At 39.6% G+C, this 16,430-nt stretch overlaps 1 protein-coding gene across 1 annotated transcript in view; it reads right to left on the bottom strand.

The window, feature by feature from the left end:
- The window catches only part of PRKX (protein kinase cAMP-dependent X-linked catalytic subunit), a 56,878-nt gene extending 41,828 nt beyond the window's left edge, over positions 1-15,050 (bottom strand). Inside the window, exon 1 of the mRNA XM_086740515.1 lies at positions 14,864-15,050. Within this exon, the coding sequence (XP_086596641.1) occupies positions 14,864-15,050 (187 nt within the window). The remainder of the gene's footprint in view (positions 1-14,863) is intronic.
- Between the last annotated feature and the right edge of the window lie 1,380 nt (positions 15,051-16,430).

The raw sequence follows: 16,430 nt of genomic DNA, 5'->3' as shown, positions 1-16,430 counted from the left end.
TTTCATACATCTGAAAACACAGGTGGGAAGACGCAGTATGTCATACACCGGTAAGGATATAGGTGAACTCCCTAAACAATAAATTTTTTCCATCCAAAAGCAAGATTCCCATACAAGATTATGGAAAGAAATCTCACTTGCAATTATTATTAGCTGCTCATGAACAAAAATATTTCAAGAGTAAATATGTATGTATAATAATTGATCAGATTTGAAATGATTTGTGAGTCAGAATATGAAACTGAGAATTCTTCATACAGTCATATGAAGAGCAAAGAGAAAGATAAGCTTCAAAACTAAACACCAGTGACATATGGGAATAAAATATCATACAGTACACATGCTTCAGTCACACATAGGCCAAGGCTTTTAAGATTCCCAAAAGGATGCTCTGTTTGGATAGGTGATCACAAATTAGTTTACCTTAATTTACACTTATCAAGCTGCAATATTGACTCCTAAATTTCCAAGCTAATATAAACACTAGAGAAGAGCTAAGCTCGTTACTTTTTGGAATATTTATATTAAATTGCAGGTAAGGGATTTCAAACCAACTTATACTCTTTGATAGCTAGTTCTACAGAATGAGCAACTCACTCAATAAAAACCAGTATGTGTAGTGTGAAAAGGCTTAAATGTAAGAAAATCAAAATCTGTATTGTAGAATACTACCAAGTCTCATTAATGGCACAGTATATGCTCTTTTAAATTGTACATAATCTTTCAAAATACAGATTGCAAGTGTAATATCTGATTGAAATTGTGTTCAAATTTATGATTTCTAAATTGTTTATGAGTAGGCCTTTCTTAAATATTATCTGTCAAATCAAAGACTGGCTCCATTAAAATAATAAGAAGAAAGTCACCATATACAATATAGTGTAGTGTATTTAGAATACTGCATGGAGACCAAGTCTCAGCATTAAAGATTTATCAATCACTCTGTTCCACAGGCCATGAGGAGTTATTCCCCAGATCTTAACTTACAATGCTCTGCATGGTCATAAAGAATATCAAGTATATAATACAGCAGTAATAATAGTGAAGACTAGTAGATAGACCTTACTAATAGAAACAAAATTTTCACCCTGTCATATCACAGTTACAGTTATGAGCTAGTCATCCATACAGAAACCTTTTGATAACCTGTGTTCTCTCCAGTCACTGAAAGCAGTCAGCCATTAATACTCACATCTTGAAAATAAAACCAACTTCTGTTTTTTCATAAGAATCAATATTTTCTTTTAGATTTTCAGTTATTTCACTCTGCTGTCCTATGTATATCTTCATCATACATCAAATTTCTTTACAAAACATACCATATATGTAGACATATAATATCTATATACACACATACACCCATTTATCTAACCACAGGTTAATTTGTTTACAGCCATAGTTGCTTCTCACTTCTACTCTCTCCCATTCTTTCACCCCATAAAATCTGAATTAATTATCCAAACCTAGTCTGATCTATTTAAAAACAGGATGACAGTCTGCAATAAAGAGAGCAATGAATAGCAAATCCAACACCATTTTGATAGGAAAGATTAAATTACAGCTAATTGAATTAACAAGCTGTAGTTCACACACCAAAAGTACTTGACATGACCTTGTAGAATCTGATTCTCCAAAATTATAGCAGCATTGCTTACTAAGAAGTTGACTCGCTATTGTAGTTGACACAGTACACCTTTCAACAGAAATGTATTTTAAATTACTCATTTCAAAGAATAAGCATGTCAATATAATTTATAATTCAGGACTTACTTTTAAAGAAATAGTGCACAAGTACAAATGTGCTAAAATTCGAAGGCAGGGACAGATATAAGGATCAGAAATGAACATAAAACCAATCTACTGGGCAGGCTCATCAGTTCATATATAACACAAATCACTTGTAACTGAAGGTTACTGGTATCTGATGGTTATTAGTTTATCATCCTTTAGCACTTTTTACAGAAGCTGTAGCATGTTAAGTTTTCAGCAGGAAACACAAAAGGCATACTTCTGCCCTGAAGAAAGATTGAATATGTCAAACAAGAAAAATTATTAGGCATATTAGATATTTACTCTTCTATGAAGTGAAGTTTGTTTCAGATGCTTGCATGCTTCCTAGGAACAAGTAACAGTCTCAGAAGACAGGACAGAGACTGATGAAATTATTTCATATATAAGAGGTCCTCCTACATCACTGATGGAAGAGGAAACTAGAATTGCATTATCCAAAACATACCTCCTTAGGACGTACCAGAAGAAAGTTGTGCCAATGACTAACACAAATATCTTACCTCTTGACATAAAAATTAAGTGTTATCCTTAATAGGATTTGCCAATACACAAGTTAAGTACCATAAACGTTTAAAGTGTCCCTAAGCACCTGGCTTCACTGTACTTTCCTTTTTAGTCAGGTTTACAGAGTTCCTTAGTCTTTTAACCGAGATCTTTGTATGGCATGCAAAACTCTTCAGAAGTGACTGTACTTTATGGTAAATTATTCAATAGTTTGCACCAAAAAAAAAGAGGATTTGTCTTGCTTATAAAACTAAACCAACTACGCTATGGAAGGATCTCCATAGCAAAGTGATCAAACAGTACAGCTTTTTTTTTTTTTTTTCTTTCTCTCTGCTCTCCCTCTCCTTCCAGTGTCCTAGCATTTCTAGGTTGGGTTTTGGTTTGGTTTGGTTTTTTTCCCTCCTTTTACTACAATCACTGTTTAATTTTATTTCAAGAATCATATTTCAGAGAACTAAGGGAGGCCAAGCAACAAAGTTGTGTTTGCTCTCCAACAATACAGCTTCTAACACCTCTATCAAAAATGAAAGCCAGTTAGGCTAGAACTCACAATTAGTCTGGGAGTATTTGAAGTTCTCCTACAAATATTTTAAATGCTAAAACACATGAAGATTAGAGACAGGTTTATCAATCCATTTTATTACAGGAGACAAACTGGCAATATTTCATGCAAAAGTGCCCAACTTTAGAATATCAGAGAATCCATAGCTGGCTTATTTCTAGATGAAGCAATAACATAAAGATGCTGATATCACACACTCAGTATTATCTAGCAACAACTACAAGTTCAGATACACCTACCAAATCAAGCACTAGTAACATTTGTTTTTTTTTTAATATACAATCATTTAGAATACCCAACTGTGCTTCTAGCCAGACTTTCATTCTGTTCTACTTGTTTTGCTCTGAAAAGAAAATACAAACCTAACTAAACGAAATGTAAGAGTGGACTCTCTTTTTCCAAAATCATTTTTAAGTAGGAATTCCAGCACTCTGAACCAAAGGTATAGCCTCACTTATGCGCTCATCTCGGTTACTGCCTGTTAGCCTTTTCTGACTATTCATTCACTTCAGCAGTCCCCATTTCACTAAGAATCCCTTTATTAAAATATAAACAGCAACCATGCAAAAAAGTCAGCAAAATTTAAAAACAGCACTTAAAATTAACACAGTGGTGTGAACCCTTGTCTTCAAATACATAGTGTCAAAGCACTTCACTTGCAACTAAACATCTAAGATCAGGATTCAAAGACAAAATTATGCAAGCGTTTATCATCAAGGTATACGCATAGGAAACTCTTAAAAGCAATGTGACACAGGCACACTATAAGCTATGACATCAGCAACTACACAACCAACTCCTGCTGTAGTTTTAAGTTAGATGGGTTTGCCTGCAGATCTCTTAAGAAAAAAAAATAAAGACTGCTGAGGGACTGGCTAATTAGCCACAAAGTCAACTGTCTTCCAGATTTCCTGTTTGACAATGCTGCTTCTACGTATTGCGACCTCTTCTCAGGAGAGAAAGATTTCACTGATAAGTAACATCACCTGCAGTATACTAGAATTCATACATATTTCATGTTAAAAGAATATTAAAAATCTTTGCTAAATAGGATTTTAAAATTCAATTTCTCAGTATGCCTCTGATGTCAGCCATATTGAATATTTATGGAATTACACCTTAGCCACATCTTATGCTCAACTTCTGCTCACAAAATTAAATCCTGTTAACACTTCTTTTGGGGGGTTGGGGAGGGAAGGGCACAACTCCAAAATACTCTTCAGATTTCAGATGTCAAATACTGTTATTTCACAAAATGCACATGATCCACTCAAATCGTCATATCACAGATTCTAGAGCATTATTTTCCCAGAATTATCCCACATCAAGCCAATAAAGCTGTACTGTGCCTAACCTACATCTGACAGTACAGTAGGAGTATTGAAAAATTTAGGTCTACCTAACAACAAAGGCAGCAAAAAAAAAAAAAAAAAAATTATCACCAAAACAAATCTTTCAGCTTACAGTAAAGTCAAGTGCTGCAAGTAAAAAGAGCTGAGATAATTCTAGAAACTGTCTTCACTTAGACTGTTAAAACAAAGGATATAGTTTATTTTATTAGATATGTAAAAGGATAGCTTTCATAGGCTTTACAGCATCAGGAATGGATGTTCCCCAATTTGTTTCTACTTTTCAACTGATGAGGAAATGTATACAACTGAAATTTTAAAAATTGACTTAAAAAAAAACCCTTTTTTTTTTTCCCCTAGAAGAAATGTATCTCCATGTCTTTTAAAATATTTTGCATTAACTTTGGTGTTAGTTCTTGTTTTCAGAGTCTTTCCAAATCTCTTCTCAGTTACTTTGTTTTCCTTCTAATGGTTCTGTCTTGTAGGACACATTGTCTTTCTCACAGCTTCTTCCCAGCTGCCTTTTCTGGGGGGGGTGGGGGGGGAAGGAACAAAATGAACTTTAATGAAGGAAAATTCTCCATACAAGATACAAGGAATCACTGCAACTCACTGTGAAATTACTAGAAGTTATGCAGAAAGCTTTTAAACAGAATAATTTGAAATAAGTTGCAATACTAGAAAACTTTAAAAAATATTTTAAAATTTATTATATCCCAAATGATGCCTCTTTCAAAATTATTAATGAATAATTTCTACATATACGGTTGCTAACGTGGATTTACTTTAAGTAGATTGAACTATGTCGGTCACTAAAAAAGGAGGAAGAATAACACTGTTGAATCAGTATAACTTCTGTATCTACCACTTCTGACTGTAGTGTACTGGGTGGGTTAAATAAAGACATACTGCAGAAGTCTTCACAGACCTTTGAAAGTCACAGAAGTCACTGACAGTTTAGTGGCCTCAGAACACGAATTCAGCATACTGACACACAATCTGGAACATTTTGACGAAAGAGGGGACAAGAATCCCAGTTTAGAAACAGACTGACCAGCAGCTGTCCTCATTGTTCGTTCTCCAGGGACAGACAAAGAGTTACCCACTAATCTTCCTGAAAACAAACTAAAATTTTACAGTGCATACTCTGAAGTTATTTTTGGCAGACCATGCAAATTAAAACTCTACAGGCTATCACCTCCTACGCCCAAGGAGCTGCAAGAAGCCAATACCATGCTGGGAGGATGAGGTCTGAGGCTAGAAGTCTGTCATCAGTTTTGGGGCAGGTGGCTAGAGAAGTCTGCTATTACAGCACCCGGAAGTTTTACATAAACACAGTCAGCTGCCAGACCCTTGGTTTTTATATTCACCATCCACATAGCTATTACAGTGCATTCTAATTAGTAGATCAGCAAAGTAAAAATCTTACACCCAGTTTAGCCTGTTTCTGAAGAGTCTACGGAGGGACAGCTCTCTTAACATCTACCTAAACAATATTGGAGCATTTAATTTTCTGACTGGAGCACTACCAGAGAGGCACAAAAAGCAATACTAACTAGACATTTTGCTTTAATCCAGAGAGCTCCTTGCACTTCAACAATAATGGCAGTGTCATTACTGTAAACATTTCAGATTGCTCAGAGTCTGCATATTCCCCAATACAAACAGAACAACACTGAAGCGAATGCCATGAATGCTGTGTCAGAAGCTACGTTTTAATGAAGAATCATACCAAAACTCAAATACTTCATAGTGGGCACTCTAAATGCTTACTTTATATAATTTTGGTAACAAATCATTATCTCCTATGTAGGAATCATGTATAAAAAAAAAAAAAAAAAAAAAAACACACCACAACACCAAAACAACCAAACCTTGACAGGTCCACATGCTTTCTTCTTGTATTAGACAATGTAAGAGATTACATTGTCTTACTGGAAAAAGTGACCATGTCAAGTGTACACAAGAAAAAGAAATGCACCTTTAAGTCACAAGTTACAACTGCTAATAATAGTTTATATTATATAGCTCTTCTACATTGAGTTGCCTTTCCCAAGTACTCCAATAAACACAAAATATACATCAGTATACCTGAATTCTTGCAAATTGCATGGTAGAATCAAATTAACAAATACCAGATGTGACCTTTCATGAAAAATTAGATCAGAATCAATCCTTTAAGGAAGTAAAAAACATCCTAGTTTGTTTTTTTCTAAAAAAAAAATGCTACATGCTGTAGATACTGTATGAATAGTTTGCACGAAGAACTAAGTGCAATAGATAGCCAATTAAGAAGTCCTATATATGCTGAGAACGAGCAGAAAGCGCTTCCATAATCCCACTCTTTCGACATCAAGCTGTGGAACTTATGAGTTTATACAAATTTAAATATATATGCATATACATACACTCACAAAATTTATAATCCAGTAGAGAAAGCTGTAGGTGATATTCAAACTGAATATCCAGAGAAGAAACAGGAGCAAAGAAGATTTTACACAAAAATTAGTCTGGTTTAGATATCATAACCTCTTAGTGTAAGGGCTACGAAATATATTGCAGACCAAATAAAACCATATAACCAATCTACTTTTACTTGGTATTGAACAAATGCTCCCCAAGAAATAAAAAGTCACAAGACTAGAAATCTAGATACTTCACAAAGAATTCAAATTGCCTGTGGGGTACAGTTCAGATTTGCTCACCTGTAACGTAAGTTAAATTGAGCTGGACTTCTCTGCTCCCTCAGTAGACTAAAAGAGTTGATGGTCAAAGTAAGACTTCAGGAATGGTTCCACTGACCAGATCAACCCAACAGACAAATCTAACTTTCCACCATCACTGGTATTATACAGAGATATGTTATACTGTGAAGTTTAGTCACATGGAAACGATGCTTCCTTCATTAATTTTAATGTATTTCAATTACAAATAAATAAATCACACACACTAGCAATTTGTCCAAGGTGAAGCATATTGAAGAAGATGAATTGATTCCCTAGAGAAAACTGACAAAACATTTACACAAAAGTTAGTGTCAATCACTTAACAGACCAGCTACCAACTGCTCCAAGCCGGGATAGGAGTGAAGAAAGAGGGCAACCAAGTGGAAAGATTCCATGAACAAATGCCACAGATCACCACAATTTAAGACAGGATAGGGCAACTCTCAGAATTCATCAAAATAAAATTTGAGTGCTCACACATTTGAAGAGCAAGTTTGCAATGATGTGATAAACATCACTAATTGCTTCAGAGGTAATATCTTTTCAAACACCATCTTCTGAAACCCCTCAAGAAAGGTAAGCTTAATTTTCCAACTTACAGTCTCACCATCACAACTAAAATTATTTCAATATACTTCAAATATATTATTTACCCAAAATAAAGTGGTAAACAATACTAAGGACAAAAATTTGAGCATCTCTTTATTAAAATTAACAAAGCAAGACTACACAGGAATCTAATAAAGAGACGGACATAACTGTTGAATATTTTCTCATTCCATAAGATTCCACTTACTTTCCAAATACAATGTGTTTTGTTAACTACTTTCACAATTTACTCACCTGTCTCCCAAGTGAATTTCCCTAGCACTCTACATTTACAGCCTCCATAGCAAAGAAGAGGCTACTAAGGAAAAATCTCTGACCTACTTTCAGTATTAAAAAATAATAATAATGATAAAGCAATAAGTATTTCAAATAAAAAATGAACCACAGCTCTAATGTGAAGTGCAGTGGTTAAAAAGACTGTTGTATAACGTACCTTCCCCTCTCTTTTTTTTTTTTTAAAAGGACATATTTGTTCATTCACTTGAGTCTTCCAGTGAGAAAACAGAAATAGTTTAATTTTGAGAATTGTTTCTCCCTATCACCTGAATATCCCACAACATCACACTAGGTACTCCACAAAATTTTACTCCCCAACATCCCTGAAGCTGCTAAAAAAAAAAAAAAAAAAAACAAAATCCAAAAAAACCCCTAAAGCTGTGTAGGAATAGAAGGATGCTTTCTCAAGTAAAGACATAGTGTTAAACTACTCTGAGTAGTACAAGCTAATGCTGAAGACATTTTATACTGGTAAGTATCAACAGTAAGGGAATTGTATTGTTTAATGTAAACTAATTTGGTTAAGAACAGCTTACGCCCAGACAAGCCCTTGCAAGATAAACACAAAGTTCTCATCTTTTACCTCACAAAAATTCACTCTTTGTTGCTGTATACATGTCTATGCCTCTGACAACAAATGGAAGTAGTACATAAACTCCACTACCCTTTTCTTTCTTCTAATATTTACAAATTGCATATCACCCTTGAAGTGGACCAAAACAGAATCAAATGCACTTCAGCTTGGGATTTGTTTCTCTGAAGTTTTATGATGTAAAAGCCAAAAATATCAAGACATCCACCTCCAAAAGTCTGCTCTCCCTGTCCACTACAAATAGTCCAGACATGCAAACTCAGAAACCCAAACACAGAAAAGGTGAGTCAAGCCCTAAGAGCCTACACACTGTCAACTACCAGTGTTTCAAGTTCGTATTTCCTCCCTTTGAAGAAGTGGAAAGAAGAAAAAAAAAAAAAAGTCAAGTCTCTCTTTCTCTTCTATCTTTTCCAGTTTGGGCTGACACACAACACTTCTGATGGAGGAAATTTTCAACAGTATTTTTACTTGAAACATTAGTTTTATTTAAGCATAAACTTGGCAGGGGGAAGGTGCGGTGTTAGATGCTTTTGATTTTGTGGGAGAGGAGTTTTGCATGCTTCTTATTTCTGAAATATCAGCAGTAGTTGGGTTCCAGATTATTTGATCATTTGCATTGCAATAGGCACTTGTGGGCATCTCTGGGCTATTTATAGGACTTAAATTATTTATCTTCAGGAAGTATGTTCGAATGTCAAAGCTCATTCTGTAACACAGCATCAAGTTCACAACATCAGAGAAAGAATTTCGGATTTCTTTCCGCAATCAGTTAGATATCTAAATAAGACTAAGGCAAAAGAGACAGGTGACAGGCAAACACTAGCCGTTTACCTCAATACTGATTTTAAACACTGCAGACAGAAAAGCAGAAATGTGAACTTTCAGTTTTCACATGCTCAGACTTCTTCCATATACTTTCACTTTTCTTACCTTTCTGAAAGATAAAAGAGAATGTTTGTTTCAATCCATTTTTTCCAGCCTAATGAGAACAAGAACCTTATGGGAAAGGACCTGTTGCTGCCTACTCCAACAATAAACATTATGCTACTGAAATTCACCTCAGCAGTGGGTAACAGGAAAAGCAAGAGAAGAAAGCTGAGTCACACCTGGTCATTTTCTCTCTAGAACATCAGCTATAACAATACTAAGGATTTATTTTTGGACAAGTATGATCTTGTGGGATGGAAAAATGAAGCAAGAAAGACATTCCACAGGCAGAGAGTGAAAACAAAATCCAAGTCATTTAGCTTTATGACTAAAGTCTCAAAGATGTACAAATGTAATGCTGAATTCAGGTCACCATTACAGACACAACATCCAGACCATGTTTTCTTTGAAAACTTGTGGTACTTAAGGCCATTGCCAAGTAAAATCACGGATCATTATTCATCATTTAAGTATCAAGAAAAGGTGACAAACAGGAAAAAAATGCTCATGCTCACACATCCCTTAGAATTTTATAGTTTTAAACAGGTGAGGACCTCAGTAGGGAAACCAAAAATAACACTTGGTAAGAAATAGAACTAATTTGAGCCCCTTTGAAAAAAAAGAAAATAAAAATAAAAAATAATTTCAAAAAAAAAGAGCCACCAGCGTTCTTCGCTAGTAAAGAACTTACCTATTCTGGTGCAGAATTTTTTACTTAGAATATACACAAGGAAAATAGCACTGTAATGTCCTATACAGGAGTAGATTCCTTCTTACAGCATTAGCCTACAGTTCTATACCTATCATCCTGCTGATATAATGCCATTTGAAATAGAGAATCATAGAATGGTTTGGGTTGGAAGGGATCTTTAAAGGTCATCTAGTTCAACCCCCCTGCAAGGAGCAGGGACATCTCCAACCAGATCAGGTTGCTCAGAGCCCTGCCAACCTGGCCTTGAATGTTTCCAGGGATGGGGATGTATTTGGCTAGCATATTTTCTGCGTGAACACGGTGAAATTAAGTATTTAAAAATATGTTGTGCCTCACTTTTCCCATGTACTTTTAAAAATTTTCCCATGCTCATGAAAATTAAAATACTGGTTTGCCCAATCTTTTATTCTGCATTTGTTTAGTGTAAAGCATTTCATGGGAACAGCTGTTTAAAAGAGTCTTCGCATGAAAGTACTATTAGTAAAATATTTCAATCAATTGAATAGATTTACAAAACTCAATTTACATTTACAAAGCTTGCTATGGAATTCATTGCACTTTGAAAAATGGGCAGGAAACAGATCACACAGGTGAGAGAGTAAGAATAAGTTTGTCATCTTCCTCCTCCTAGAGTTCTCTTCCTCTCCCTTCCCTATTACCATACTTTTCATTGAGAAACATAACATTTATCTTCCCAGTTTCACCTAGCCAAAAGTGAAGAAACATACTCTAGTTTTCTAATATTTATTATTCTTGTTTATCTGAATTACTTCTTCATTATAGCATAATTAAAAATTTAATATCGCCATTTCAGGACGTATGCCAGGTGTCCAACCACAGCCCCTCTGGTACTGGAATAGATAGGAAGGTTGGTCTTGTTCAACGCTCATCAAAAACAAGGATTATTCAGAAACTATGTCACCAGTGTTCATAGCCTCTCTCTTCCACTGATCAGACCTACAAAAAGTTTGAAATGGGTTCAGATAAGCATGGGTGGGTCATGAAGTTCCAGCAGCTCAGTTTCAATGAGCATAGTGGTCACGGCATATATATTTTTGCTTCTGTGCAGCACAGAACTGCCTCAGTCTTGGCACAGCTGAGTACATAAACTCAACTGAGATTCACAGAATATTTCAGCCTGGTCCGAACAGCAGGTTCCGAGTGTGCTAAGCAAACGCTTGTATTTCAATCTGCCTTGAAATGAAAATTAACTAAAAATGAGAAGTGGACAACCAGGCATCTTCAATAGCTCCAGAGCAAAAGCACTAACCTTTCATATAAGGCGATTCATTAAAAAAAAAAACAAAAACCCAAAAAAAACCAACAATCAAACATACACCTCAAAAGGTTCAAAGCCACATCTTCAACCACTCAGGAAGCAGTCTCAAAGAAATACTCTTCCTGTTCAACCTCTCTTAAGTGTCAGAAACCAGTATGCACCCCACTCCTGTGCTCTCCCCAAACCCATAACTTCACTTTATCGACTAAATATTAGCACACTTCCCTCAGAAGCGTACTTGTGCTCTAGTCTCTGCTCCCAATCCCTTTTACCAAAGGGCCTACAAACACTAAAACACAAGTTGAGTCCTGGGATGTTTGTGGGAGATAAAATGTCCTCCCAATCACTACACTAAACTGTTCTACTCTTTTGCTCTTTCTTCCCTCACAGTAAGTTCTTCGCTAAACAAAGCATGACGCCCAACAGAAATCACAGATAACATATCCGATCCAGCCTGCATTACAGTGTTCAAGTTAACAGAGAGATTTTAATCCTCTTAGACTATGAAAGATATTTAAACAGTAGCTATTATGTTCGAAGCAGGTACTGCTTACTTTTTTTTTTTTTCTATTTTTACATGAACTTTACTCCATCATTCAAGAGAAGCCACCTAAAGTCGGAGATGACCACAATCTCACAGACAGCAACATCATTTTGTTACCTTAAATATTACTCATAAACAGCTGTAAGAGCATGGAGCTCACCTCCCTATTTCGCCACTTTCTCAAGCTGATAGTTTTCAAGGCCATACCGTTTCTAAGGCTGGGTATGTCTATAAGCAACAACAATTCTAGTAGAGAAGACATCAGAACTTTCCATCCTGTAATTTCTGAGTATCCTCCTCCCCTCCACAAACATCTCCAAACATCTCTCAGCTTTCCACAATACCAGCAGGAAGAAAATGGCTACTCTTATCACAGCAACCAAACTACAGATGACTCTAAATTGCTGTAGTGAAACTGATGACAATACATTCATCTCATCTATTTGTGCAGGGAGATCAAAACAGAAGATAGGGTAACATTGACTTAAACCACTGCTAAAAAAGAAACTACAGATATACTCTTTCAGTACATGTGATATAAGCATAAACTTACATGATATAAGCATAACTAACTTAACTTTAAAAGGTTTAAGCCAAGCAAAAATGAGCTTTTCAAGCTAAACTACACATCTACGTAGCACTTTGTAGTATTCTGCACTGATTTAACTTGCAGCCCATTTAACTCAGGAATGCAATGTAGCATGTTAGTATGTGCGTACAGAGCCGCCTAACCTCATGCAGAGTTACCAGCTCAGATCTCAGATGGACTACAGACACACGAGCAGTGCACTGCATCTTTCACAAACTGTCACTCAAGAGGCAGGTATAAAAGTGTTCAGTTTCAGTATCACTTCAAGGCTCCTGCATTGCTTCCTGGTCAGGAGCCAGATCCCTTCTCTCCTCACAGCTTTCTACTGAGGCGCACATGTCATAAACTAATTTTAAAACCAACTTACAATAAGCCAGCTCAGTTTCTTTGATAAGGTAAGGCCTTACGTATTTATCTGTGCACAATTTTTACACCCTTCCAGTTTTGCATTTTCTCTTCCTTCTCCCTAGAGAACAACCAATGCCACAGTTCATAAGAGATGCAAAGAATGGTCATCTTCTCAGATAGAGCTAGCTGAGAAAAGAAAAAAGAAAAAAGAAAAAAAAGTCAAGCTGGGAAGGACAAAGACGGGAGACCATTTTTTAAGTATTCTGTCAGTGCCCTGATAGGTGGCTATCTGCCCGTTTTACATTTTATTCCCTTCTCTGTGTCTTCCTATCAAGTAGTCTCACTTTTTTTAAAGTTTCTTTTTATACCTGTGGAATCACAGCTTTCCTCTTCCTTAACCTTTCAGGAGCACCTTAAAGAAAATCCTAAAAAGATAGGCTGTTTACAATTGACACCAGCATTATTTCCGCATTTCTTCATCAGCCTCAGAAACATTTCCATTACTATTACGCCTTCTTTAAAAATTACTATTTTTCTGCAGCCTATGCTTCACTTAAAGTCATAATCATCTGTGATGACAATTGTATCCAGTAGCAATTATCAACTACTCATGATGTAACAAACAAGATCAACCACTTCTGGTGAAAAAAAAACAAACCAAAACAAAACAGCATCACAAACCTTTCAAGCAGTCTCTTAATAATCTCAATTAATTTACCCATAAAATGCCTGTTCACATTTCGAATTGGAAAAATTATCTCAAAAAACAGTGCTCTTCAAGAGAAGATAACGTGGTCTTCACCCACCACAACATTCTCAGTCCTTTACAACTTCATTTTTAAAGACCTATTAAAAGCACCAACTTCACTAAGGAAGGGTTTAAATGGCACCTTCTTGGCTGAAGAGAGCTATGGGGAAATTAAGATTTACAGCACTTACTGGAATAAATCTATCCAAAATTATTTCACAGTCCCGTAAAGGAAAACAGAATAACATTTCCATATAGCTGAACATACAAGCCTTTAAATCAGGTGCCAAAACATATGTAACTATCCATACATTAGTTCAAATACAATGTACAGACACAGTGGATACGAATACAATAAACATCATCACTGATGCCTGAAGCGGCAATTTATTAAACACATGCATTTACTCCGCAACGCCACTGACAGTTTTCAGTAAGTGTGGTAGATACGAGATGCAACCTTGCCTTCTCCCAAAATTCTAGACACGCAAAGCATCTTTGCATCAATATTCAGCGCAATGGCGTGTGAGGGTTTTGAAATATGCTTAGGCGTAGTCAGTTGACCTGTTTGATCTCTTCACTGGCCCGACAACTACATTTAAATGATGAATTTTTTATCACGATGTAGGTAAATGAAGTTAAATCAGATCAATCAGGTTTTACCCCAGAAGGTCTTTAGGCTTCAGCAGTGACCATCCCCATCTCACAGAGAGGCCAAACCCGGTTACAGGCTCGTTCAGCCGCTGACCAAAACCCACCATCTCGCAGGCAGAGACGGTGACAGCAGCAAAGCAGGAGGGGGGACGGGGACGACGGACCTCGTCGGTGCCCCCGCACAACCTTGCCGGGGACAGACAACGCCCCCCGTCCGCTCCCAAACTACACGCAGGCTGTACGGAGCCTCTCCCCGAGCGCCGCCCAGCCACCGCAGGCAGCCAGCCCTGTGGCGCCCAGCAGCCTTCACCCCGGCCGGCGGCCCCCTCCCCAGAGACGCGGTTCTGTGTGTATGTGTGTGTGTGGCGAAGGAAACGGGGGGGAGGGGAAGGGGGGGGGCCCCCAACGGCACCTGCCAGCCGTTAAACGGCCGCCGGTTCAACCGCACCGCCTCAGAACGGGCCCACAATGCCCAGCGACCGCGGCTCCGCGGGGGAAAGAAAAGAGCAGGGGGGCCGCCCCAAAAAGATGACGGCGCCCAGGAAGGAGGCAGCCAGCCGTTGGGAGTATCTCCGGGCACGGTCGCAGGCAGGCACCTGGGCAGCTCCTTTGTTCCTCCCCGGTCCCGCCGCCTCCTCCCTTCCCGCACTCACCCACGGTGGCCAGGGTCTCCAGGTCCTCCAGCTTGTAGGCGGCGGGCTCGGGCGCGGCAGGCGAGCCGGAGCCGGCGGGGCTGGGGGCCGGCGCGGCGGGCTGAGACGCGGCCAGCCCCGCCGCCGCCGCCGCCTCGCCGCCGCTCTTCGCCCCCATTTTGGCTTTGGCGGCGCTGAAGGCGTCCATGGGGCCGGGTGGGCGCCCCGCGGCCGCTCAGCGCATGGAGAAGGGCGAGCCGGGCCGGCGAGGGGAAGGGGGAGGAGAGGGAGCGGCAGGGACGCAAAGTTTCAGTCCTCAGCAGGCGGGCTGGCTGCTCCGCGGGGCCCAAGCCCGTTCCCGCTGCCGCCTCTGAGGGAGCGCGGAGCCCTCCAGCATCGCGGCCAGCCGCCACTGGCCGCAGAGACCGCCGCGCAGGCAGACAATGGCGAGGGTGAGCCCGCCCGGGCCAAGCTGTGCCGTTCCGAGCCGCGCCGCGCCACACGCGGGGCGGAGGGGCGGGGTTTGCCTTCCTGCCGCTGCGGCACGGTCCCGCAGAGGGCTGGCGGGGCGGGGAAGATGGGGAGTGGGCGCGGCCCCGCCGCACGGAGGGAGCGCGGAGCTCGCAATACTACCCCCCCCCGCCCCCGCCTCGCTGCGGGCACAGCCCTGGGGGGCGTCTGGTAACGGCAGTGGCCTTTGCTCGTCCTTCCGCGTCCCGCCGAAGAGGCGGAGCGCGGCGGTGCTCGGGCGGGGGGAGCCGTGGCGGGAGGTGGGAAGGCTCCGTCCGCTCCCCACGGAAAGTTGGAAATGATGGATGGGGCCCTTGCAAAGCGGCTTCCTGGCCCTCCTGTTTTCACATTGACAGCTCTGGGAAGAGTCGGTCGTGCCCCACGCGTGGGAGCGCGTGTGGGAGCGACTCGGCTGCTCCAGGCTTAGCGAGCATCCCTCACCCGCGCATCTCGAAGGGTTTCTCAGGCGTTGTTTTGCTCCCTGTTTTCGAGTAGGTGTGGGTATTCCAGCGGCCACAGCCCCTCCGCGTTCCCAGCTCCTGCCTGCGGAATATCTGGGTGAGCGGGGGTGGCCGGCGGGTGCGCTGAGCTGCGCCGAGCTCAGCTGAGAAGGCACCTGGTGGAGCAGGCGTCCAGTACCCAGTGTAGCTCTTTCCACAGTGGCCAAGAAACCGTTGACGATTATGCTGAAAGACAAGGAAAGTTGGTGCGTGAGCCAAGTCACCGAGTAGCGTTTGTGTCGAAACTGGGAAGGAAATCCTAATTTTTTCCATGGCCTTGTTTTACATTGTCACAGCTCCTACCCTGTGCTCCAATAGGCAGGATATCTGTAAAGCTAATGTGTAAACTGAGTTACACAGGTGGCATTTTGCATCTCCTTTTCATTAAATGTGAAAGCATGGGAATATAAGGCCTACTAGTTTCTGTGTGGAGTGGGCTCAATAAAAATAAGAAATAATTATGTGTGTGTATACAAAAAGTAAATATAAATATATAAATTACATATAAGAATTATAAATTTATGGACATCTCCCCTGAATTTTTAGGGTTCCTTACAGTCTTGTTTATAGTCACGATA

Source organism: Chlamydotis macqueenii, chromosome 1, assembly GCF_036417535.1.
Source record: "Chlamydotis macqueenii isolate bChlMac1 chromosome 1, bChlMac1.mat, whole genome shotgun sequence".
In the NCBI taxonomy this organism is placed as follows: domain Eukaryota; kingdom Metazoa; phylum Chordata; class Aves; order Otidiformes; family Otididae; genus Chlamydotis; species Chlamydotis macqueenii.
Note: the sequence above shows the minus strand (reverse complement) of the source record. Positions and strands in the feature narration are given on the sequence as shown.